This window comes from Phaethon aethereus (genome assembly GCF_964289735.1).
Source record: "Phaethon aethereus genome assembly, chromosome: 4".
Lineage (NCBI taxonomy): Eukaryota > Metazoa > Chordata > Aves > Phaethontiformes > Phaethontidae > Phaethon > Phaethon aethereus.
This window is the reverse complement of record NC_138578.1, coordinates 16,983,014-17,009,986: the sequence shown is the minus strand read 5'-3', so window position 1 is coordinate 17,009,986 and position 26,973 is coordinate 16,983,014. Positions and strand designations below refer to the sequence as shown.

General features: G+C 42.3%; 2 protein-coding genes across 3 annotated transcripts in view; one reads left to right on the top strand and one right to left on the bottom strand.

The window, feature by feature from the left end:
- NR3C2 (nuclear receptor subfamily 3 group C member 2) overlaps positions 1-17,009 on the top strand; it is a gene marked incomplete at both ends in the record, with an annotated part of 207,464 nt that extends 190,455 nt beyond the window's left edge. For both annotated transcript variants that reach the window (XM_081999312.1, XM_081999313.1), the window contains 3 exons: positions 1,869-1,999; positions 6,277-6,434; positions 16,854-17,009. In XM_081999312.1, coding sequence (XP_081855438.1) covers positions 1,869-1,999; positions 6,277-6,434; positions 16,854-17,009 — 445 coding nt within the window. The remainder of the gene's footprint in view (positions 1-1,868; positions 2,000-6,276; positions 6,435-16,853) is intronic.
- An 8,483-nt stretch (positions 17,010-25,492) lies between these two features.
- Positions 25,493-26,973, bottom strand: part of ARHGAP10 (Rho GTPase activating protein 10) — a gene marked incomplete at both ends in the record, with an annotated part of 154,493 nt that continues 153,012 nt past the window's right edge. The window contains one exon of the mRNA XM_081999649.1: positions 25,493-25,581. Coding sequence (XP_081855775.1) covers positions 25,493-25,581 — 89 coding nt within the window. The remainder of the gene's footprint in view (positions 25,582-26,973) is intronic.

Genomic DNA, 26,973 nt, shown 5'->3' with positions numbered 1-26,973 from the left:
AAATAAAATCTGCTCTGGCAGTAGTGAAATAAAACACCAGGAAGATTACGTCAGTCTTTGTTTGCACACAGTATGATTCTTCTCTTTCACCAGCCAATTTGTACATTTGAAAAGGCAGTTGCTTGGTTAAAATAATTAGCTGAACTTCATCCAATTCCCCAATTATGTGAAAAAATGTTTCAAGAAATATAGACAATTGTTGTCGAGCCATTAAAAAAAAAAAAAGTAGTGGTCACTGAAGAATTATAGCGCCTTGTCCAAATACCCGCATATGTATCAGGAGTTTCAGAATGAGGCAGGCAATTCTCAGTGACTCTTTGCTGTAGCTGTTGTTGTTTGGGATAGTGACTTTGGACGTATAGCAAAATCCTAACTAACTCTGCCTGAAACTTGTGCAGGGTAGGTTAGCCTGGGATTGCCTCAGAGAAGAGAAGAGAGGGTCTGAAGCTAAATGTATCAAAGTGTAGTTACAGGAAAGAAAAAGTAAAATGGATAGAAGTCATGTATCATTATTTTATTATTTAACAGGAAAAAAATCTGTATTAATGAATGAGATCATCTTCTTGTATACTACTTTATTCCAGACTATCTTAGATTATTATTTTGGGGAAAAACCATACAGAATTTTTGAACATTTCAGTGTTTGATTAAGAAAGCATTGCAACAATTTGACTAAGAATTCCCCTTAGGAGGTCCAGTGTAGTATATTAACAAGAACTTCAGTGACTGGGAAATCATTTCTCCTCGTTCCTACACTTTCATCCTTGGAGCTAGACCTGTTGCATACCCAGGAAAAGTAGTAAGCAGACATTTTTGAAATGGAGGTTACTTGGGAAGGATTCATAAGTGCTGCTGGCTGAAGCAATGGTCATCCCAATTGTTTCTTCACTTCTGACTCTGCAGTAACAATAACATAAAGGCAGTAGCATGAAGTTATGCGTTATATTTTAGTTTTGTTAAACCACTTCCCCATTTTCCAGACCTGCCAGCTGTATTTTTTACAGGGTTGTCTTATTCGGGATGAGAAGAATCAAAGATGCCTGCTGGCACGTTGGAAATCCCTGATCCCAGGGCCCTGCTGGCTTGTGGACCCCCCCACCCGTGGGCAGTGGAGCTCTTCGCCACGGGTTTTCCAGCTGTCCGTGGCTGCGGGCAGCCTTGGAGGCTGCTGGGCTGGGGCTGACTTGCTCCAGGTGGTGCAGGCTGCAGGTGTGAGGCAGTCAGTCCTCCTTGGCTGTCCTTTCTGCCGGCACCAGGCACTTCTGAATCCTGTCTCCACCTGCACGTCAGCTGATGGGGGATGTACCATTTAAAACATGCAAGCAGTGGGTGTAGATTCCCATATTGCACCACTTCTGACCACTTCAGCAAGCTCATTTCCATCTGCAAGGGTAGAGCTGAACAGACGCTGACAATTCAAACACATTTTAAAACATTTTTGCCAGTTCATTAACATCGTCAAGAGTATAAAACTCAAATTCTGTTTGTTTCTGTTCCTTTTAGGGGGGGTGGATGTTAATGCTGCCTGTGGTCTGCCAGGTAGCAAAGTGAACTCAGCCATCCATTGTGAGTGGCGTAGTTGTTGATGCCCAGGTCTCCCAAAGCTCGCAGGCAGTGGGTTTTTCTGCCAGCCCGGGAGCACAGGGCCTGGGTAGCCCTCCGGGACTGACCTGGCTCCAGCTTTGTCTCTGTAGTCCCCAGCTCCCTTACATAACCTGAACTTTGCAGCTGCGGTGTGTCTTGCTGACCTCTGCACAATCACTGCTTGGTTTCCAGGTCACGCCTCGCTTTCCTCATGCGTGGGCTGCCCCGTGCGCGTTGTGCTCTCCCGTATTTATCTTCTGGATTTTGTTTCTCTCCCTTTGCAGGGAACGGATGCGCCAGTCTGCTATGTTTGAACTGTGCCAGGGGATGCACCAGATCAGTCTGCAGTTTGTTCGCTTGCAGCTTAGCTTTGAGGAGTACACTATAATGAAAGTTTTGCTGCTGCTAAGCACAGGTAAGTTCGATTCATGATTACATGGGAATACTTGAAAAAATTCCAATTCACAAAGAGGTGCAGTGATTTTAACTAATGTGGCAAAAGAGCCAAACTGGCTCCAGCAGGGTTGCAGGAATAAGCCTGGTGTTATGTCTTAGGGTCTATCTGCAGATCTCACTCTCTGTTAGCATGGGAAGTGTCTTTGCAGCGTGCATGTGTCATGTGCACTGGAAGGACAGGCGTGTCCAGGCATGGGGCTTTGGCCCTTCTCTCTGTACAGGAACAGCTTGAGTCAGCCAGGCGTGCCAAGAAAGTGCAACAGCTGTGGGGATCGGGGAAAAATCCCAACTCAACCCTTGAAGCCACTTGGTTTGGGTGACTTAACGTCACCTTCCGGATCAAAAGATGCACATTGCCAGTACTGCAAAATGGGTAATTTTCCAATGTCAAGTGAATTGAGAATGGCAAGACCTTTTACGGGTCCCTGAAAGTTTAAAAAATGACAGTGCACGCTTTATTTTTCTCTCTAGTGTCATGCTTTGAGTTTTCTTAAGGTACAAAATTACATCTTGGTGTTTGTTACAGCACTGTGTAGTAATTAGCAGATCTCTTGATCTTATCTTACTGAAAATGTTGAAAAACTCCCGCCCCAGTGCAATTGTATAAATACTTAGGCAGTTCGTACATTACTTTTCTATCAGCCTTGATGAAAAAGCCAATTACCTGTAAACAAACTGTCTTCTGTTATAATCATGCTCCTTTTTGTGGGATCCATTCAGTGACATCACGATGAGATAACGCATCAGCTCAACTGGTGGGCGTTCGTGATGTCACTTCAGTGAACTCACCAGGCAAGAATTCCCCCGGCATAGGGAGGCTGGATGTGGGGGTGTTGCGCGGGGAGAGGAGGAACAGGAGATCAAAGGGGCTGCTGTGCTTACTCTGGCTTTCACTTGCAAGCTGTTGGCAGCAGGACGCACACCCAAGGCTGCCGGGGCCAGGGGCTGCCTGGGCTCGTGCACCACAGACTATCTCCCCATTCGGTGGCGAGCAGAGCCTACCAGCACGCCCTTTGAGATCTTGCTGTCTTCTCCTGTCACCCCACCTTCTGCCCCAGCAAGCCAAGAGAAGAAACGAATGGCAAACGACCAGCGTTAGTTGCGCAGCAGTAGAAGGTGCTCATCGCCAAAACCATTGAAGGATGCCAGAGTGGGCTGATGCAACGCTGATGCCCACGAGCCTCCCGAGTCCCCAGCCATGGCGTGGGCATGCTGGCTGCAGGCTGAGTTAGGTGCCTACAAAGGGGATTTGCAGCATCCAGTGGCAACCCCTTCAGGCGAGGTGGTGGGACAGGCACTTTCTCCCTGTCTGCTGTGCCTTTAAGTCAGACCTCGCCTGTCCCACGCAGCTGGTAGCTGTGTGGTTAAAGTACTTGCCTTTGGAGGAGGATGTGAAGCTGCAGTTCATGTCCCGGCTGGAGGGGATTTGGATCCGCTAACAGAAACCTCCTGGGGCTGTAAGGTTTTTGGGGCTCAGCTCTCTCCTTCCCTCCCATTGAAGCCGTTCCAGCTCCTCCGGACGGGGAGACATGATGCCTGTTGGGGTGCGCTTTATGTCCCAGCCTGCAGAGTCTGACCCCGGGGTCCTGCTCCACCGAGGGTTTGAGGAGACCGCCTGCTGGTGAAACTGGGACTGTGGGGAGTTGATATGCTCTGGGGTAGCCCTAGGGGGTGAGTGGGCTTTTTTGAAGGTTGTCACTTGCAGTCTTTCCAGAAGCAACTAGCAGTGCTTAACGTGGATGTGCTCGGAGCAGATCTAACTACCAAAATGTTCTTGAGAGAGCATCAGAATTGGAGGTCTGGCTCTACTACCTTTTTAATCAGCCCTAAAGGGGGAGAATCTTTAGAAAAAGAGCCTAAAGGTGTTCTAAAAATGTAGCAAGATTTCGTTAAGCTAGATTTATTATTCTGCCCTCTTGAGAGTGTTAACTAATGACTTGAGCTGTTGCGAGAATATGTTAGGTGAGATCAGCTATCTGGATCCCTTTGGAACACACACCATGGTCACTAGAAAACCTACTAAAAATAGTTTGTTTTGAGAGAATCAGGATATTTATGTTATAGAGAGGGAGAGGAGACTGAAATGGAAATGAAGACAGTGATAAACCCAAAAAGTGTCACGTGAAGGGCAGCAAACCTCGTTTCAAATGATTGCACCTTGATACAACCTTATGACAGAAAACACCAGGTTTGTTTACATTTAAAATTTTTTATTGAATTGTGTGATGAGCAGAGTACAAGTTATTCTGAAACTTTCATGACCACCACATCAAGGAAGCTTCACTCCATTTACATGTGGAATAAACCACACATTACAACTCAATTGTTTTTTTGCTTTCCGCAGACCATAGATTTTGGCAGCTTGCCAAAAGCATTGCTGCATTTAATAAGTAAAATCAGAAACACTGGGCAAACCTCCAGAATTTCATGTTTTGCTTGAGTTCTCTTTATTTGTGGTCTTTCTTTCTTTCTTAATAATATGGCTGGGGTGATGGTATAATAATTTTCAGAGAGAAGAGTAAAATACATAGTAGTAGACAAAGAAAGAGTGACTCTAACAGTCTTTAGGCAGCATGTAGGAATAGAGGCCTGTAAATATTAAAGGAACTGTAAAGCCTCTGCATTTTGTGTAAGGACCACAGTATGCTCTGATGGCTTTACTCCTCTTGATTGGTGTCTCTATATTCATTCAGCTTGAACTGAATTTGTGCATCTGTTCCAGACAGTTTCTTCTATCTGTCGGCTGACTGACTGAGAGATTTGGCATCTAGAGTTTAAAAATTAAATATTACATTTATATACTATAAATATGTAATATTTACCGAGCGATGGGCAGGTTGGTGCATTACCTCCTAGGCTTTTTCTAAAGAGTCCTCCTGGTGTACCCCCTTCCAGCACTTCATGTTCGCAAGTCCGTGCTGCTCATGTGGTGGTAGAGCTCCTCCTTGTTTTCCATTGCTAAATTGCTCTGGTAGATACTGGTGATAGAAGATTCTACTCTGGAGCCATGTGGGCGTTTGTTACATGCTTATGATGCGATTGCAGTGGGATAGAAGGCAGTTCACAGGATTTCAAAGAGAAATGAACAGGTGAACAAGACAATTTCTGTCAAGATGTTGAGTCAGGGTAAGCTAAATTGGAAGATCACCTTTTTTTTTTCCTTTCCTTTTTTTAATAAGTAACTTCCCCGTTAACTTACTCTGACATAGCTTTCTGGCTTGCTTTGAAAATAAACTCACTCCTGTACAGCGTAGTATTTTGTTTTCCTTCTGTGGACTAGCATTAAGAGGTGCAGAGTAGAAAAATATTTGATAGTTAAGCAGTATTCAACCAATCCAGGTATTAAAACACCAAAACATTTTGTGTAATGTTGGAAACCCCAAACAGGTCATTAACTAGAGATCTGATCCTATAAGCCATTCCTGTTTGGGGCAGAACCTGTGGCTGTGCAAGGGTACTTGCAGTCTGTATAGAAACTGTATTTGTTTTTGTAATTAGCCTTGCTGATATCAGTCACAGTAAAAAGTATCAGAAAACTCTACTTTTAGCCCATTTGTGAAATGATCCCTCTGGCAGATGGGAACTTTGACAGAACACTAGAAATGCTTGCAACTGTATGTCGTGGTCAAACATTGGGTCAGGGTGTCTGTTTGGAAAATGGTCTTCTGTTTCATGCAGAATAATGGCTCTCTTTGTTCTAGGTGTTATGCAGATGCTTACTAACATTCAAAGAAATTTTAGATGTTACTTGATGGCATAAAAACGTGTCACTTGGTCTAGCATTTCTGCACATAACAGCTGTAATTCTGTACCTTCCCCTCCTTTGCCAAGTGTGGGGAATCATTCAAGAATCATAAATCACATCTTCAATGTCTAAAAAAAAAAAAAAATCCTTCATCCATCTGCCTTTTTCTTCTTTTTTTTTTTCTCTTTTTTTTTTTTTGTGGTTGGGTTGTATTAAAAACAGTTTCAGCATGAGGTTAGCATGTGTCATATCTCTGAGATGTTATATTGTCCTCTGCCACAGCTTCTGCGATCACAGATCTGGAGAGGATGCTCGAATCACTTGAATATCTGTATGATGTTGTTGATTCCTTACCAATGTCTGTAAAATTATGGACTTTGCTTAAGGGTTTAATTCTTTCATCCATTAACCAGTGTAACTTTTTAAGTATGCACATTAAAAGAATAAGCAATGCAGTTAATATTAATATAAGACTGTCTTTTCAATGACAGTTCCCAAGGATGGTCTCAAAAGCCAAGCTGCATTTGAAGAAATGAGGGCAAATTACATTAAAGAACTAAAGAAGATGGTAACTAAATGTCCAAGTAACTCTGGGCAAAGCTGGCAGAGATTCTACCAACTGACTAAACTTCTTGACTCCATGCATGATGTAAGTATGACTCCTCAGGGAGTGCAGACAAGTTAAGCATGCAAAAATCTCTCCATTAAGGTAAATCAGTAGTCTTTAATTGTGTTAACTAAGAGAGAGAGGGGAAAAAAAAAGTTCTTTTTAAAGGAACATCTGAGAGGAATTGTTAGATGAATATAAGGTCAACTGCCAAGGAAAATAAGAAAATATAAGTCATTAAGGGCTGGGTCCTGCTGCCTTCTCCTATGTTAAATGGTAGCGTGTTCCTCCAATGATTTCGCTTAAGGTCAGTACAGCTATCAGTGGGGTCAGGGGCTCTTCAGCAGGGGAAGTGATGTTAGGTGTGACCCCAAGTCAGACACAGCACGAGCGCGCCACGCGAAGTATCCCACGAGTCGCTTCGCAATGAAAGGTGCTTGGGTTAGTGTGTCATACATCTAACATGTCTGATGTGCTAAGAAACGTTGAATGAATTTGGTGATCTTTTACAGCTGGGATTGTAATAATTATGACTTTAAAAGATGTATAAAGACCTTGGAGCCACCTTGGGTATTTGAAGCTTTATTTGAGCTTTTGAAGTATAAGATTCACTGTATGATTAGGTTATTTCTACTGGCCTGTCTCATTCCCGTGTGAGGTGTTTGTTTCACGTGCGTCGGGTGTACGATGTGATGAAGGATCATGGGGAAACTAAAAGTTTAGTCCCAAAACGCTCAGGGTGTTGGTGCCTCAGCCCAGAGTGGGTCTGAAGGGTTGTGGTAGGTGCCTAGTGCATGAGACCAGCTCGTGATTTCAGAAGGGATATCAGTAACATTGAGCTGTTGAGGTGGGAGCAGCCCTGTTCTTGGAGCCAGTAAAATGTTTAAGTGCAGAGGTTAACCTCTCCAGATGCTTTGAGCAGCAGCGGGGGTATATCTCCATGCTCTCCATCACAGGGCCTGGAGTTCCCACAGAGAAAGCCAGTGACCCAGCTGTAATGGTCTCCTGAAGCTGAGGGGGTTTTTCCCCAGTGCCCTGTGAGAGCGTCCTGGGCACCAGCCCCTTGTCTGGGGCCAGCAGGGCTGGCATCCATCCTCTCTGAAGCTGTGCCGCGGTGCAGCAGGTGACGGGAGACTCTTGGGGCCAGCGAGAGCGACCTTTAGTTGTGTTTGGGTACAAGAGTGGAGAGGTCCCGTGAGCAGAGGCTGAAGGCACAGCAGCAAGCGCTGATCACCTCCCACTAAAAACTGGTAAAGTGCAGCAAAGGAGAAAACTGTTCTACTCCATCCTGGGTGGGCAGGGAAGTAACTTTGCTGCATGAAGAACCTACAGCACTTGCTTTCAGAGTCTGCATATAAATGTACTTCTTTGTACTCGACTTACATTTCGTTTTTGTAGAGACAGTACAGTACAGTGCACTTCAGGTCAAATCCGTATAAGAGCCTGAGGTCTGTTTACAGAGTGTACATATGGAGTTATTTTTCAAATATTGTTCTGTTGTTCATTAAAACATTGCAAATCTTAGTGGGAGGCAGGGAGAGTATTATTAGTACTGCAGTAATAGCTCATTCGTCAGCGATCGGGTTTCACTTGCTCCGTGCCAGCAAAGGAAGTTGCAGTGTTTTAGTGGAAAGAAAAGGGATGGGTGATAAAATCATTTTCAAGATATTCACATCTGAACCTCAGGGCAGTATAACAAACCCCTGCATTTATGGAGTTTTCTAATCCTCTTCAGAATAGGCAGTGTCTGTGATTTGTTACTGAAATGGGTGTGTTTGTGTGGTTAAGGTGACTGGATGACAGACTCGCGCTTACTGCTAATGCTACCATGTCCTACAGACGTTTTCCAAAACACAGCATTAACCGTTGGGAGCTGAACTAACCAGAGGAAGCAGACTGCTCTTGCATTTTATTTAATTTTTAATTAAGCTATTTTTACATTACTTGTGTTTTAATAGAGCACTTTATTACAAAAGATTTTTTAAAGAAAGTTCTATTGTCAGCATTCTCCGTTAAAAAGGCCGGTTGTCTGCACAACAGTGCTTCCTTTCAGAGATGATATTGGAGACTTGTTCAACAAAGGCATTTGTTTATCTTTTCTCTTTAAAATGGATTTTTTGCTTTTTCATTTTTGAAATCAACCAGAATTAATTTAGAGTGGTAATAGTGTAAAGGAGAAGTGAGAATTACTCTTCTCCCCCCACTGCCTGTTAGTGCAGAATTTCTCTGTTCTATCAATGTACATGCAAATTTTCTGCTCGATTCCTTAGTATAGGAGCAACACTTTTTCAGCTGTCATCTATGTATTTTTAACTTACTCCATTATAATTTTAGAGGATCAGATTGTATTTGGGGCTGAGCAGTCTAGCTAGAGCTGAGGCCCCGAGTTTATGTGCTGCTGTAGCCACATCATTGGCATTTGCAGTGCAAGCCCGAAGGGACGGGTGCAGAATTCATGCTTATTCAGCCCTCCTGCTGCCTCCAGCTTTTCCATCAGAGCAAAGCAGCATCTCGGCATTCGTGGGGTTCGCTTTACCTGAGTGTAGCAATAAACAATAAAAAAATACTGCTCCTTTGCACCTTCACACTTGCTTTCATCGACCTCATCTTTAAGTAGTCTTTCTGAGGACTATGTGAAATAAAGCACATGGGAATATCCAATTACAGTCTGCTTGGCTTATATAATATGAGGAAGAAAAAAAGAAACCCAAACAAGATGGTTTTACATTGCTCAGTATACTAAATCATTCATCCACATGGTGAACATATGCGCAGGTAGAAAAGTGCCGAGGTGAGGAAAAAAGAAATTTTCAAGAAGGCCAGGTAGGCACTTAAGTATTTGAAAAAATCAGCAACTTTATTTAATGATCCATAAAGCCTCAAAGCACCAAAAGCACAACTGAAAAACAAGAGATCGAAACCCATCCTGAGCAGACAAGATAAACACAGTTTCGCGGACGTGCGTGCGCACACCTGCTCTCGGCCTTCGGAGCGTGCCTGCAGGCTGCCGTGTAGTTTGCGTCACTGCTGCCGTGCACCGGAGTGCTCTTTATTTGCATGATGCTGTGTGGAAGCAGTGGTTGCTGATACAGCAGGCGCTGGCTGACAGCGTCAGTCTGGTTTCACGGCGCGCCCTTCCTCTCCCTCGGCACGAGACGACAGAGAGGAGTAGGTCGTTGTCCTTTACTTGCTATTGTGCTATGGCTCAGCCTTGCTTGTGTGGATGGACCCCAGCGTGGGTGTCTTCTGGGAGCATTGAGGGCACCAACGTAATCGACATACTTCCTTCTTGTAGGGATTGTATTTCTACTGTTGTGGCTGGCCTGCATGCATCATTTCATGAAGCAGCGTTATGTGTTGAGAACCATGGCATAGCAAGGACAACCCACCTTTCTGCCCAGGACATAAAGGTTTTGGTCTTGTGCCCATGAATGGCCATGGGCATTTCAGGGAGAGATGCATATGTGGTGCTTGGATGTAGGTGAACTGCCTTATGTGATCAGACAAATGGCATGCAGGAACATTAGAAACAGATGTACTACACATGGTATCAAAAACTTCATTTGGATCCTTCTCAACATCTCCTGTTGGCTTTGGCAGGAAGGGTTGTATCTTGCATGGCAAGCCTTATTTCATATAGACAGTGTAGTGTATGGTTAGGTTGTTTGCAGAACAAAAGCTGAATTTGGTTTCAATCTGGCTGATACTAAACAGACTTTGAGTTAAGAGGGCTTTTGTTTCGATGCCATGACATTAAACCCTAATGTGAACCTTCCCCTTGTCTTGGCAAGGCAGAGCACCGCGCTGTCATTTGCTTGTTGATATTTTCTGCCAAACAAAAATAAATTCTTTAAGGCTCATGCTGGTGAATAATTAATTTTTTATGGTTCCTGGAGGGAATACTTTATAGCTGAGGTGGATCTTTCCATAGGCTGAGAGCGCCAGGATTACACTGACTGAAAAAGCTGACAGTGGGAAGAAGGGCACAGATCCTCAAGGTGCAGGTTTGCAAGGTGTGCTGCGGTGGATGCAAATGTGCCTCTGCAGGTGCTTAATCCCATAAATATGGAGCTGCAGATGAGCCCCTCAGCTGTTGCCAACACCTTTGTGTGCCCTTACTCCTGCTACTGATCTGCCACAGTTGTGTCCCACAGCTGATGAGCTGTTCGGAGCCTTGTTTTAGTCCCAGTGCCTGAATTCTCAGAGTAGGCATTTTCTCTGTGTACTCAGAGGCTAAATCCAATCCCTACTCCTGGTGTGGCCCCTACAAAAGCAGCAGCAATGCGGGAATGTGCATGGGTGTGTGTTGCAGCAGCTAATACGTGTTTGCCAAGTGAGAAGTTGATTGCCAGCTCCCTAATGTAGACAGGTGCTACTCTGAGGGTTGTGTTGCTCAGTCTGTGATGGTTGGATCTCTTCTCCTTCATGTTAATAGGTGTTTGCTGGAGGAGGGCACCCCACCACTGTCGACAGAAGGGCAAGGGAGACTTGGCTCAGAATTTACCCTGGCCAAGGGCTGAGGATGCTTCATTGGTGTGTGACACTGTGGGTTTGCATGCGTCCTCAAAGCATAGAAAATGAGTTCAACTTGGGCTCCTCCATGTTGTGTCCAGGTGTCAAGTGCTGTGGTTTTGGTGTGTGCAAGTTTATGAAGAAAACCCAAAGAAATGAGTGCAGTTCCTAAATCGGATAAACGTACCTGTCCAGGCAGAACTAGGTTCCACATTTGCTCTGGTCAGATACTGTTGGTGTGTAATCCGTATGCATTTTATCCACCTTCCACTTCTTGCTAGCATGAGGTAAATACACTGCGTACAGGCTTCATCCCTCGGGCTTGCCTTGTCTTCCCCTTGTTTGGGGGAAGTTTTACTCTTTGGGTTAGAGTTCAAGATTTCATAAGCAGCTAGGAATTAGCCACTGTGGCTCCGAAGGACATCTGTACCTCTGAGAATCAGCCTGTGAGCCATCCTGGGGGGAATAATTTACTTCCTGAGCCCTCAGAGTAATAATTAATTAATATCATGGGATTTTCATAGGACCGGGAGGAAAAGGGAATATAATGGAATAATCAAGACCTGGCTGGCAATGGTTTTCCTTAACCTTACCCGTTGTGAAGCAGGAGCTTTGTATCTACTGCGTGAAGGGGAAAAAGCAGGAGGTTGCAATAGTCCCAAACTCACCCAGGGCTCTTTGCTGCCTGGGGGAAGGGAGGCTGCCTGGCTGGCCTTGGCGGCTGCTGCTGCTGCTTACCTTAGCAGGGCAGCAGGCTCCTGACGCCTGCACGGCTTGAAACACCAGTTTTGAAACCAAGAGGCAAAATGCTGCTGTTCAGCTGATGGGCAGCAGCTTGTCCTTTCAGGGGGCCTGGCTCAGTGCAAGTAGTCACCAAGGCTGCGCGGTTGCATCGTGGCAAGGTTACCTCCTGCCAACACGCGCCTGCTCTGTGCTCTGTAGGAAACGGGCAGAGACCTGTTCCTGAAAGGGACAGAGAATGTTTGAGTGCCATTTTTATATGAGAACACCGAGGTTTCTGGCAGTAATAGCTGTAGCTAACAATAGGAAGAAATTACTCAGCATTCTGTTGTTACCCTGCTACTATCTTAATTGCTGTATCAGTAGGCTTAATCGCAAAGATGCTCATGATAGAGACGTGACTGTGGGCTTTCATACCACACTCGGAGACTGTGAGAGATTTTGAAGTCGAAAAACTGAGCACAGAAATGTGCACCCTTGCACATCAGACAGTTCTTTGAGATAGACAAACTTTTGCTGTAAAAATTCTGCAAGTGCCCAAAGGTCACTCTAACTGTATTAACTTCAGGGACTTCATTAACGGATTCATTTTTTTAAATTACGAAGAAAAGTATGGATGAAAAAGTCCATTTTATGGAAAACACACCCTAATAATAGAAAATTGGTGTTTGATTAATACTCCTATTTCTTAGAGGTGCTTAATACAGCATACAAATGCAAAGATTAACTAAAAATCTCAGAATTACCAAGAGTGCTGTAGCCTTGAAAATGTTTAAACACAGCACATTCTCTAAAGGTTGGTGATGAGAGAAAGCTTCATAATTAATGACTGAAGTGGTGAAGGGTTATAGCTAACAGCTGATCCACTTGCTGGCAGAAGAGCTGTCATGTCTTCCAGCAGTCTGGGTGACATGGATGTGATAATTCTGACCTGTGTGTCTGCATCCCCGCTACCCAGCTCATATTAATATAATTTAGTGGTATCTGCGCGCCCAGAGAGGCTGCAGTCTCCATTCTGGGAGACACCCAAGGAGCCAGCTGGGCAAAGCCCGGCACTGCGGTACCTGAGCTCCGTCCCCATTCCCCTGTGTGCAGGGGGAGGCCTGCAGTGCTGCCATAGGTACCGAGACGTGTTTTACTGCCAGCTCCAAAGGGGGTTGAACAACTACCTACTAAAGCGGCAAGAACGACGTCCTGGTTGCATCCCGAGGAAATGGGCATTATTTTAGTCGTGGCCTTAACTGCACTGCCTGCACTCTAAGCTGTAGCTCTTCAGCAGCTTGCTTCAGTAGCTGAAATAATTGGAGATTGTAAAAATAAATAGGTTTCTCATCACTGTTGCAGTGCTTGTGAAAACAGTGGTGCTTTCATTCACACTGCTTAATTAGGGCTGCCTTTCACACTGCTGTACTGGAAGAGGTGTCAGCATTTCCAGTATAAACTACCAGAAGAAGCGGGTGAAAGCGGTCAGGTAAAATGCAGTCAGGAGTTCTTAGAGCACAGGGAGTTTACAAGCCTTTGAAGAACAATCAGAAGTATATTTGATCTAGAAAATCCATAAGCCAGATTTAGAGGTGCTGGGTAGCTCGCGTTACCTCACTTGTAACCTGTGGTGTATCAGTCACAGTCAGTGCAGTGACGGAGCCTGTGTGTTAAAAAGAAAGCAATCTTTTTCATTTCCTTACTGAAGAGGGAACTTCGCTTTTAAAGCAGAAGACTAGCTAAATTATTTACCTGTTATAAATCAAAACTGTATCAGATGAATGTTGCTTGGGGCGCAGAGGCAGGTACTCAACTTTCAAAATTAACATTGCCTGCGAAACCTGCATTTTTGATCCCTTCAAGTGCATCTTCACGCCAAGGCTGCTGGGCTGGCGGGGCAGGATGGTACCTTTGAAAACATAGGACATGCCGGCAGTAACACTACTCGTGGCTCAGTTCCTGGTCTCGCAGCCTTCTCTTGCTGACCTTCTCATATTGTTTACATTAGTACTTCTGAGTTGACCTTCGAGGCTCCCACATTCATTCCTCTTTGTTTTAAATTAGTGCCAGAAATACTTCCCCAGCCCCAAAAGCCACGCAGCTTTCAAGGTTGCAGTTAAAAAGATCCTGACCGCGGTCCCATGCTCCTTGTGGCACATGCGGTGTGCTTCCTCATGTTCCCGTTTTCTTAAAGTGGTTGATTATTGTCAAGTATGTTGAAGTTGATAGCTTTGCTTAAGAGAGGAACAAAGGTTTTAGCAGATTAAATGGGTATAGAATATATATTATCCTTAAGGCTCCAAACCCACGTATTAGGTGGTAGGGGATTCTAGGTTTTTTCTTTTAAATTGCTGTGTAAACTTAACCTTTCTCCTCTGTGGTGAAACTCATAATGTGTTGTTATGATAGTACCCATGATCACATCCTGGTTTTTTCCCTACTGGCCTGTTAACTCATTGTATAGAATAGAATATGCTCTCTTCATGAATGTTAGTATTTTTCATTTCCCCTTTTCCTCACCAGACATACATATGTATTTGATACTACTAAAAATTTGCTAGGAAGGCAGAATTAATAGTCGGCTTTTCCATGATACCTATCTGGCTGCATTCGGAGGCTTCACACGAGCGTGGTGAGGCAGGAGTTAGCTTGAGTTGCAGAGCAGGCGAGCCATCAGCACAGCGAGGACGGTTGGCAGCGTGACAGATGCCCCCGACCCCCTCACTTAACGTTCATCAATATGAAACCCCACTCGTGTTCGAGTTCAGGAGAAGCAGTATGTCCATCAGGTCATTGTCAAGGTTGCGTTGGGGCGCAAGGCCTAGTTTGTGTTGGTATTTGGTGACACAGGCAGGGAGGAGATAGCGGCGATCATACCAAGAGACAGTTTCTTTCACTTTGTTTGGTTTTATGTTACATTTGGAATATTTTTGGCATATTTTTGGCACACAGGATATACAGAAACGACCTCCTTCTAATGGGTAAAGTTAAACCTTTGAACATCAGCATTTTTTCCCTTGAAAACCAAATTATGTCTATGCTACTTATTTAGCCTGCATTGGTTTAATTAATTAGCATTGCCTCATGACATGCCAGATCATCGGGAATGAACTAAGCAACAGCAGACAGACTCGTGTAGTGCTCGGTAGCAGAAAGCCGCGTGTTCGAGTGCAGCACTTCTCTGTGTTGTTCGTAAAGAGCTTATATGTTTGCAAGAACAGCTGTGAAAGTCCTTAAAATAAGTACTAAGGTGTGGTGCTATGGAAGGGTAGTGTGTTGGTGCCTGGTTTTGTGGTTTTTTTCATTTCCTTTTCTGCCTTCTGGAAGCCCACTTTAAGAGGGGCTTTGCTGCAGAGTGCAACTCTGCATGTTAAGAACTGAAACAATGAACTTGTCTTTGATAACCTACGCAAGCAGAAATGGTTTAAGTCCTTTGCGAGGACATGAGGCACCAAAATTAAGCTGTGCATAACTTTTGCATTTTTAAACAGCAGAAGCTCTAGTTTTTCTTCAGTTGTACATCGCAGTAATTTGGTGAACTGCCATGGAAATTAATATGCTAACTGAAACCTAGCTGCATGCTATTCATGGGGGCCTCAGAAACTGACTTGCTGCTGCCTCTTGACTGACTTGTGTAGTGTTTTTCTTGAAGATTGCAAAGGGTCCAACGTACCGTAAGGCTTTAGCAGATTCATTTAGGTCACAGCAACCAAAAAACCTAGTTTTGAAATAACATTCTCGTGCTACTAAAGGTCATGAACAAGTATGCCTCGATTGTATCAACGTACCGTGTAAAATTAACCAGCAAAAGCCTGCATGCATGTAGGGTGAGCCATGAGATTGCTTTGCCATGTTTTTGTCATGAAAATAGAAGTAATTCCCTGAGCAGTGATGCTGGAAGAGGTCGTCTTGTCTTCACCGTTCTCTTGCTCTTAATGGCATGTTGGCTTATAGGAAAGATGAGCTGCAGTTTGCAATTTTGTGTGGAGAAAATAGCACAAAACAAGAGACAAAACCAATTAAAAGCCAAAATCAACGTTCATTCTTGTAGTGCGACTAACGTGTAGACCAAAATGAAGCTCTGTATCTGACAAATGAGAACATCACAACTTGAGACAAGGTAGAAGTCAGACTGAATTTATTGGCGCTTTGAAGGACAGACACATGGTATTTTTTTTCCACACACCAAAAAGCTCATGGTACCTGTATGCCATTTAGTCCTTCAGCTGGCAGTCCTGAAACAGCTGGAGACCACCTCTGCTAGGATTGCAAAATGGCTGTCAGTTGCCATTTGGGAGAACTGTGATACGGTTTCACCTGTGGAAAACTTTTGCCACCCAGAGGAAGCCAAAGGAGGGTCGTGGCGCAGCGGAAGTTGTGCTTTTGTTCTGCTGGTGGAGGTGCTCCCGGGCTAACCTGTAACTCGGTACTTGTGGTGTTACAGAACAAAGCTTCTGTCACTGAAGAGCTGATTAGAAATTTTTATCTTTAAAATTCTCAGCATTATGCTTAATCCACTGAGAAGACGCAAAAGTGTGCCATTAGCCACCACTACAAAAACAGAGAGCTTAGGCTTTTTTTCAAAAAGAAATACTTCCCTAAATATTGCCTCTCTAGTTTAATGAGTAGGAAGCAGAAAGAAAAGCTTGGGGTATTAAAAAAATGCATTTATATACAAATAGAAACACCCCGATGAACAGTTTCATATGGACTGTGATGCTGTTAAACCTGAAATGCTACAGTGTGACACAGCGTTCATGTTGTGTCACACTGTTCACAAGCTAAAAACATCAGCTGCTCTGGCAGTTGCAGGTTGCAGCCTCTGGAGAGGGCGCTGAAGTTAACCAAATAATCTGATTTAACAAACATGTATCCGGCTGAAATTTAGAGATACAATAGTTAATGGTCGATCTTTTCCCTCTGGGCAGGCTTTATTTTCATAAACATTGCATACCTATAGTTTTCATGGCGGCCAGCGGCCTGTTGGTGAAATGAAAAGTGCAGTTACGCTGAAAAATCAAATCTGTGGTACCTTGTTTTTTCCTAATTAGCTGATTTCTAATGAGTTCAGTAGCACTTTGGGATTTGAGGTCTTTTGGTTGCTTTTTAACCCCTGCAAGTGGGCTGCCAGGTCAGAGTAAGAAGCCAATTCATGATCAATAAGCTGTTGTTTGCATCCAAAATGCTGTGTGTTTTTCCTAAAAAGTGTCTCTTTCTGTGTTTCAGCTTGTTAGTGACTTATTGGAATTCTGTTTCTACACCTTCCGAGAGTCTCAGGCACTGAAAGTAGAGTTTCCAGCCATGCTGGTGGAAATCATCAGTGACCAGCTACCAAAGGTGGAATCTGGGAATGCCAAGCCCCTGTACTTTCACAGGAAGTGATAGAAAATGTCTTAAATGGAAGAACTTTGCCTTAAGTTTCCCCGTGTTATTCCACACCCATGAAGGACCCAAGAAACCATATTTTAAACATGCTCTTTACAGTTGTTCAGCAGTCTCTGAATAGTCTAAAATCAATACAAAGGGTTTGGGGAATGGAAAGCAGTTGACTCTGATTTGGCAAGACCCAGATGTTTGGAAATTACCCCATAACCCTAAAACACTTAGAAAATGTTCCTGTTCCTCTGGATGAAAAGCCATATCTAGTCAATAACTCTTTGATTTTGATATTTTAACAGATGGGAGTTTTAAATATGCCATGTAGTTTCTGGTAGTGTTTGCTTGTTTTAAAAGGGTTCAAGAACTAATGAGAACTTTTTAAAGCTTACCCTTGGTTTGCACATAAAACGTAAAGTCAATATGGGGCATTAATATTCTTTTCTTGTAAAAAAACAAAAACAAACAAAACCTATATATACACAAGCATATATACACACACAGAAACCCTAACGTGTAAAGTAATAACAGAACATTTGGTGTGGAATACTGTTATCCCCACCTGTGGCATTTGTTATCCCATGTTATCCCATCATAGATGATATACACTGTGTTAAGTGTCCATTTACTATTTAATTAAAAAGGATAAGATGTGAAAACAAATGCCCTGGTATCAATTTATAGTATCTATTGTGCTGGCTTTACAAATAATTTTTTGCAGTCTTTTGCTGTACTGTACATTGCTGTATGTATAAATTGTGAAGGACCTGAAATAAGGTGTAAGGAACTTTTGTAAATGAGACACAAAAAATCTTTAATGGTTAATAGGATGAATGGGAAAGTATTTTTGAAAGAACTCTATTTTGCTGGAGACTATTTAAGTACTATCTTTGTCTAAACAAACAAGGTAATTTTTTGTAAAGTGAAATGTTCTGCATGCATAATGAACCGTTTACAGTGTATTTAAGAAAGGGAAAGCTGTGCCTTTTTTAGCATCATATCTAATTTACCACCCCACAGTATCTGTTGTAAATAGCCACAGTTAACCTTTTCAGTTGTATTTAAGCCTTTCTATTTTCCTCTATATTTTTCTCCTGTTTGTTTCGCTTGCAAGCGTATGTGACTTGAGCACATCTTGGAAATCCTGCTTCAGATTTCTGTAGGAAACTACACTATGTTGTGTTTGCCACTTTACGAAGGTTTCATTTAACAAGACAAATTACAGTCTCTCCAAAGCTTTTGCCAGCTTAATGATGTAGTGAGTTCTTGCCCTCTATTCCCTTTCTCTCTCAGGGGAACAGGGGTGAATAAGATGTTGAATGATTTTCCTTTTTTTATTAAGGTTTCCCAGATTGTTTGGGGTTTTTTTTCCTTTGAATACTGGATACATAAAACCATCTTAAAAGGTCAGATGATTATTTCAGATGGGGAGAACAATTTCTGATTATGATGAAGGGAACATGCAGATCATTACAGTAAGTATATGGAACAGATTTGTACTGGTGAGAGGCATGGTAAGGTACTGATATGGGCAGATTAGCTGAGCGGAAACTAAAACCGGCTGTGATTTTGTAAGCATTTTTGTAATAACCAGAATACATCAGAGCAGGTAAATGTTCACACTACAAGTTCAACTCACTTGGTCTGATTTTGTCTCAAAAATGTTTTCTCTAGAATAAGACTGCAAAGAAAAAAATTTTTGAGGTGATTTTCACTATTTCACAATTTATAAGCAATTACAAAATTTTGGAGTAGAACAGAGGACAGGTGAACTTTTCTGAGGCTCAACTGTTGCTACCACATGCAGATGTTTAAATAGAATAGTTTTTCAGAGTCCTAATCTATAGTGTTCTCTCTGGGTGGCACTGGTATTTTTGAGCTCTAGTTTGTCCCTTGGCCAGTCAGAATGTAGCATTTCTTTTAAATGGTGGTCAAATTCACAAGTCTACACCCTTTGAGCCCAAATTTTGAGGTGCGCTTTGGTGCACTGAAGACAGTCAGTGCTACTTGTCTTTTTAAATGACACCTGCCTTATGCAATGGGTAACCTGTAAAGACTGTATTCAGAGAGGTTTTTTTATATATAAATATATACATACATGTATTACTTGCATTTTGGAAGTCTAATTCATAGGCAGGTCTTTAAATACTGACCTGCACAGCAATATGAAAGCCAAACTTCCAACGTGAGATACACAGCATGCAGACTGGTTGTTTACAAGTAAAGACACAGTCATACATCCATCTTTTCATTTACCTTTTTTTTTTTAAAAAAAGTCTAAAATTGAATACAGTCTGCAGCAGCTTTTTATATTAACAAAGTTACTGCCTCCTTTTCTGTCTCAGAGTAACTTTGCTTGATTAAAATAGCAAAGCCATATTCTACACTTCACTGTTAAATGCCTGTCCCAGTCCAAATTGTTGTCTGTTTGCTCCTATTTTTGTACCTTATTACTTTTAATCTTGGTTTGGTACAATTCATAATTCACAGAAACTTCATATAATTAAACACACTAAATTAGTTTTAAAAAGCAATTTATATCTTTATGCAAAAACGTATGTCTGTCTTTGCAAACAACTGTAAGCAGATTATAATAAATCCTTTACTTTAATCACCTGTTGTTTATGAAACCATTCATTGATTATTATTTTTTGCTAGAGATCATTGAGGTAATAGATACAAATTGGATATAGATGTTGCAAGAGGCAGTATTCTCTTATCAAGGACACTTAAGCAGAATAGCCATCACTTTTTTTTATCTAAACCTGTGTACAGAGAAAAAGACAACAACAAAAATACCACAAACCAACCCTAGTTTGTAGCTATGGGGAAGTTAAGTTACATTCTCTTGAATTTGTTTAGAATGAAATAGGCATTTGTCTCCTGCAAAATACAAGACAAACCGGAACACCTTTTAGAAGGGGGCTTCTGTTCCCTGAGCTAAATTATTTTGTTGTAAGAAGGAACGGGGATATACAGCAAGAGCATTGTATACACAGTTAAAAAATGTAAAATAGCATTAATGTACTGCAGTGGGTATTTCAGGAATACTACACACGTCGTGCGACTGAACAGTTGCGCAAAATAAAATAGAAAAGACTAAAGTTTGCAATATCAAAATCTTATTAAAAAGATACTTTACAATCAATAATGCAAAAAGCTAATTCACAGGGTGGTGTTTTTCACTGACTTGTTTAAACATTTATGAAATTAAACAATTCTACAGTTAATGCACTTTTAATTGTTTATTAAAGATTTGACTTTCTTTTTTTAGAGCAACGTTTTCAGCTGGAGGTCAATGACTTGGTAAGATAGACAGCAGTTCTGAGGCCAGGAAGCTCAGAGGAATGTTTAAGAATTCTTGGAGTTTAAATAGATTCCTGGATGAAAAATAAAAGCAGCCAGCAGTATGGTGTAAACAGTAAAATCTATGCATAATGATGCATTTATAACTAGGGGTTTGCTTCTGTATGTTTAAAGCTTTTTAAATAAATAGAAAATATTGTTTGGTCTTTATGTTAATGTCTGCAAGTACCTATTTTTCTTTTTTTTCCCTTTTTTATACAAATTGTACAAATATACATGAATTAAACTGGTTTGATTGCAAGTATTTCTTGCATTTTAATCTCAGATAGGTGCTGTGGGGCAGTGATACCCTTAGAGCCAAGCTTCTGCTCCTCAAGAAACGATGTTAAGTAACTAACAACGTAATATAACGTCTCTCTCCATACATCTAGAAATTTGGTTTCATCAAGAGATGGCTCAGCACATACGATGGCTTCAGCCAGCGCGCAGCTACTCACACTGCAGAGTAAGGAATGCCCAGCCGTGAGGACTTTGGTTCGCTTAACCTGGGTAACAGTGCTCACCTCATGACGCGCTGACACCGTCACACGCGCAGGCTCCATCCCACTCAAAGAAACAAACCCAGCAACCTTCAATAGCCAGACAACTCTGGCTGCCAGTTCCAGGTAACCTAGAGCTGCTCTACTCATCGACCAAAGTTAGAATTTGTCTCACAGAAATGGGAAATTCACTATTTTATATACACAAGGTTTGCCCAGTGGCTAAATCAAACTGCCTTCTCCGGGTCAGGTCTTTTCCAATTATAGTAAGATAGTTAGAAGGGGAAATAAAACTGTTGCTATCCTGGTTTGTTCTGTGCACTCTCTCTCTCAAAAATTCACTGCCAAGTTCTGCACGAAGCTAGGTCTGTGGCATAAAACCACCATTTAATTGCATTTTGGGTTTTTTTAATAACAAGTTACACAGACTTCTTATTGCCAAAAATCCTTGCAGCTGCCTTCTGTTTGCTGAATTGTCAGAAAGAAAGAATAAGTAGAGGACCAGCAGTGTTAAGAAAAATTGCCCATATGTTTACAAGCAGATGTATCTGTCATATGCTGTTCTAGAAATAAGAAAATGCTATTGCTACTTAAAAACGTAACAGAACTTGTAATCTGACCCCAAACTGGGACACTGCTTTCTTTCAGGTATCTCCAGCGACCGGGAGTTTACGATGAGTATGATATTATTAAGAGAGAACGGAGTGAAAAAATACCTTTTCATGTCAAAGATGTTGCTAGGCAAAACAGACTGCGCGACAAGGTTTTTAAAAGGACACTCTAATTGTAGATGTCGATAGGATGAGGTTTATTTGGTGCTTACCTGTGGTTACTGCAAGCACAGATGAGCGCACACTGTTGAACTCTGATGTAGAAAACGATGTCCAAGGCACATTCTGCTTAATAGGTGAAACTCCAGTGAAGACTTTCAGTTAAACTGTGTTTAGCACCGGTGCGTTTACAGCCTACGTAAGCCTTCTGTTAGCAGCTTTTCTCCTTAAATTGCAAACCAGGTAAGAATTGTGAAATGGGTTAAGAGAAAGAGAACAAGGCACAGAGCATTGAGAAAGGCGAGTTTCTCCCCAAGTCTTTTTTGTGATACAATTACAGAGGCTCAGCTAGCAAAAGCCGTAAGGAATGTAGCAGGAATGCTTATTTTCATTACAGGGCAGGTACATCAGCCAGTGAGATTTTTCTTTCACTCCTGATGAACGATGGGGCACCAGGAGGAAACCTGCCATGAAGATCAGCTGGGACAATGATTAACAACATTCAGCAGCCTGAAATCCCCAGGGTTTTTCACCCAGCAGAGTGAAAATGCTGCCCGGCCAAGTGACTGTGCACTGTCCAGTGGCTAACGCTGACCGTAAATTCCTACTGATCCCAGCTAATCAGGAGTCTCAGCTTTTCTGCTAATTGTTCAGCAAACACACATCTGACCTTAATCCCCCAGCTGAGGGATTCAATCTTTGGCTCCACAGTGATGGCAAGGCAAATGTCATTTTGCATAAAAAGAACAAAACGACTTTTTTTTTTTCCTAATTCACCCTCTCTAATTTTCAGCCTGTGCCATGCATTCACTACCAGGAGCCTCAGCTTTTGAGAACAGACAAGTACGTGCCTCTATGCACAGTAACCTGCATGCAGCAAGGGAGGGGGAACCCAGCCTGGGGGTTAAGCTGGACCTGTACCCACAGCTGTGACACGAGAGCAGTTCTCCATGAGAGGACTCGGGCCAGACCCACGGAGAACGACCACCCTTGCTGCCAGGCCAAAAGGGAAGAGCCCTTCCACCAGCTTTTGCCACAACTGATGCCTGTGTCCTCCTTCCTGCCTCAAGTTAACAGTGCGTTCCTCTGCTCTTTCCAGATCTACCAAGCCATGGAGAAGACAGACAAGAGGCATGCCCTAAGGCCCACCTCCCTCAGGAAAGAGGGAAAACAATCTCAAAGGATGGGAAAGGGGCCTAACATTCAGATTTTTATTTTTTAGCATCCTTTAGTCTCTACTTCCAGTCAGTACGAGAGCATCGCTTACAGTGCTGTTCAGCAGTGAGGATGAAGAATGAGACGCACCATGGCTACTCAGCTGTACAAGTCTGTACTCGGACTTAGTATGACTGGGCTGATGTAGAAACCCCTATGGTGGGTAGCAGTGACCGCAGCTAAATTCCCAAGAGGCAGTGTGGTTAGCGTGAAAGCCAGATCTGATCTGGCTCAGCTCACACCACTGCCTTCAGACAATGTCTAGGACATGAGAAAGTTTGGATTAGTATTACCTCTGCTCAGTGTATCATTCCTCAGTAAAAAAAGTTTTCTTCTTCCTTTTTCTCTGCGTGGCTCCAGAAGTAACAGGAGTCTCAAAACACCTCACCTAAAGGCAAACAGGGTCACAGGACTGGATGGAATATGATACACTAAGTCTTTTATGCCTTCTCTACCTATCTGCCTTTTTAAACCACCTCAGTTAAGGGGGGGGGGGGGGCCACACAAAAAAACACAAACCACAGAGCTAGAGCAGAGAAATACATTGAGAATTTTGGAAGACAGCAGCCAGAACAAGACCAAACATGCACTGCACGTTTAAAACAACAACAAAACAAATGGAAGCAACTTAAAGCTTGTAAGCCTCAAGTTATCACAGCCTCACCAGCATACCTGTGTGCCACACCTACTGGGCCAACACCAAAGATTTACAGTCTCCCTCTTCTTTCAGCATTTCCCACCAACTGGTAGCCCTGAAAACCGAGTCTGGCCACACGAACACCATCCTGCCTCCAGAATGACTTTTTAAGGTCCCGAATAAGTTGATAAAGCTGTGGGCCCCGGCAACGTGACGCGATCCGCAGCCAGAACAGCGCTCTGCCATGTGAACAAAGCCGAGCAGGGAAACCTGCGATCTGCTGCTGTCATGTTCTGGTGCAACTATTTCCTTAATACTGAGTCAAGGACCAAATCAAAGAACTTGATCTCCTTCGCAGAAATCCAAAAGTCATCTTCAGTGCTTGGGTCACTTAGCCGCTTATGCCAAGACAAGAATTGCCCAAAAGCTGTATGGCAGAGAGTCACCGCCCAAATGCCACGAGAATACAGCAAATGAAACTCCTCCAAGCTGTGAGTTTTAGTGCTGGAGAGCTGTACTGACTTGGCCCACCATTGCTCCATCTGGAAATGATTTGTGCGTGCTCCAATGGTCTATGCAGTCTGGGCAAAGGAACAAAATAATGGTATGGAGTTAAGGGGGAAAAAAAGCCATCCCAACCTTAAGGCAGCTTTAACCATTAACTGGTTTACTAATCACATTAGTTAGAAAAACTTGCAAGCTAAGTATATCTGCAGTAAATGACTCAAAATCCACAGAGTCCCATTTAATAAGTAAGTGAGCCTGTATTAGCACGTCATCCCGTCATATTTTCCTGCATCCTCTCCACTGCCTCCCAGAGGGTCTTACTTGAAGGAGAGAAAAATACAGAGATTAATGATAAACTGCACATAACTTTTTTTTTTAAATCACAAGGCACAGATTTATATACCACAAGATTTCTGGAAGCTTCTTCTATGACCACAGATAACTCTTTTACTACTCAAATAGTTCTACAGATTATGAGGCAGCTACTTGAGGATTCTCATACTATGAAGTATCATTAAGACCTGACAATTGCCAGTTAGAGGGGAGGAAGAAAGGGAAGCTCAAGGAGGAGGTAGACAGATGGACAGCAGATAAAAAATGTAAGCTGCCTCCAGGATGCACAAGGATCATAGCCAGAGAGTCTCTTCCATTTGGCTTGAGCTTGCAGAGTTGCCTATTTTAAGTGAGGAAAGTTCCCCATCCATTTTGGAGCCTGCTTGAGGCTGCCTGCATAGAGCTGCCAATAATTCTTTCATGCCATAACTTAGAGAACCAGAGCAAAATATTCTCCAACATGGGAATGACTTAGGTCAAATAGCAAATAACATTTTATTTCATTTACAGTGATGGTTTTGAATAGCAAAGGAACCATGACAAATAGGAGCCTGTAATAAAATTTCATGTGTCTTATCTTTATAAAATAAATGAAATCATACACACAACAAACGAATGTGTTCTTTGAAGACATTTGAAAAATGTCATGTCTCGATACCTATTATTTTACTTACTGGTGTCTGTTCCACTTTGAAATGTAATTTAAGCATGACGGCTTCTTCGTAATCCAACAGCATTTTCCAAACACAAATACTACTCTGTTAAATATGCTGGTTATCGAAGCATAATCTCCAGGACACCAAGTTTATAAAAATCTTCTTCAAGTGGTAGCTGAGTCACAGATCAACCAAATATTTGACTTCAAATGCTAGTTATCTTACAAACAAACGTACCACTACTGCTCTTTACAATTGAAAAAAGCACCCTATTAAAAAAATTAACCTATCCCTCCATCCCCCTTTCTTGTCATGTCGTCCCCCGCCGCCCCATTCCAACCCTTAAAGAATCTTTTTTTTTTTGTAATTCATATTTGGCAACACTTAATGTCTTTATACAGATTAGGATCTTCAACCCTTAGTCAGGTTCTTTGTTGATTAAAAGCAGTCACAAAAGACGACAGAAGTGACTATAACAAAAATCCATGGATACCATGTACACCTTCTTGGCGTTCAATGCACTAAGCTATAAAAACTGAACATAATTTTGTGGAATAAGTCCTCTCTTGCCATTTAGCGTGCCTTCTAGCCATCCTGGTTCTCTGGAAAATTGCACTGCAAAAGAAAAGGGAAAAAAAATTACTGCCTCTTTTTGTGTTTGAATTAGTGCTTTTCGCTTCAGCTCCTCGACACCAGGCAAAGCATCCATAAAAACATCCAGTCTTCTGCAATGACCAGTTTAAGAATCTGGCTAGGAAAGATGAAGATGAGGATTAACTTAAATACTTGCATAATACAGGTGCTTGAACTATCTTCTGCAAAGTATACATGGTGAAATAGCTTTTAGGGGCAGGAGACTTCAATAAAGAAACAGTTAATGGAACATAGGACGGGTTTATAAAATAGAAAATCTAGACGCCTTTGGGGAGAAGTTAGAATTCACATCAAACACTGGGAAACACTTTCAGCAGCTGGGGGCAAAGCAAGACCAAAAACCTGATCTGAACAAAGGTGATGAATGTGAAAGCTCCGAGCCACAGAAAATGGCACAGGACCTTACTCTGCACGAGAAGTAAGCATGTGAAGGGTTACAGGGGAAATAGAAATGAGCCAGATCTCACTCCAGGTATTATCTCTTCACAGAGTACAGCCTCTGTTGGAAGAGACTAGTGGACAAAATCTGAATCATTCTGGTTAAATCCTCTCCATGAAATTCAAATACATAGTACTAGTCACAAAGCATGAAGGAAACACTTGAACAATACGCCCTGTTCCTTGTTGCCATCTTAAGTGTTTACCACTGCGCTCCCAAAGTTTATGCAAGAGTATCCATGAATCCAAAATAAGAGGAAAAATTCAGCTCAAACTCCATAAATGCCCCGCAAGTTCTGTGAGCAGCAGAACTGATGAAATCTGGCTTCCTATATATATATATATATATATATTTTGACCACATTTGACATGAAGTTAAAAAAGAAACATAAGCCTCATTTCTTTGGAAAACAGACTGAAAAATCCTGTATCAAATTTCTTATGAGAATACGATACAGGTGCCTACTTACACCTATGTAACTGTAAAATCTCCCAATTTTAGCAGCCTACGATATTCTCTACCATATTAATTTATCCTCACAGTGCTTCCGAGACAGACATTATTTAGGGAAGAGATCAGACAAATGCTGAAACATGCTGCCAGCCATGTCAGTGCTTTATTTAAAACACATTAACACATGGGGGAATGTGATATTTGTAGCCTTCTACAAATCAGGGAAATAACAGTTAAGAAAGAGCAACATGTTAAGTCTCACTTTCAAAAGCATTGTAAGGCTCTAAATTTGTGCACTTAAAAGATACTTTCCCCTAGTTTTTTCCCTGTGTCCTATTATTGTCAAGACAGTGAAGCTAGAAGCTGTGCTCAGAAACCACGGCTTAAACAACGGTTGTACCTCCAAGGAATCCAGAAAACAAAACTGCTTTCAAACCATACTGATAGTTTAGATTCAGATC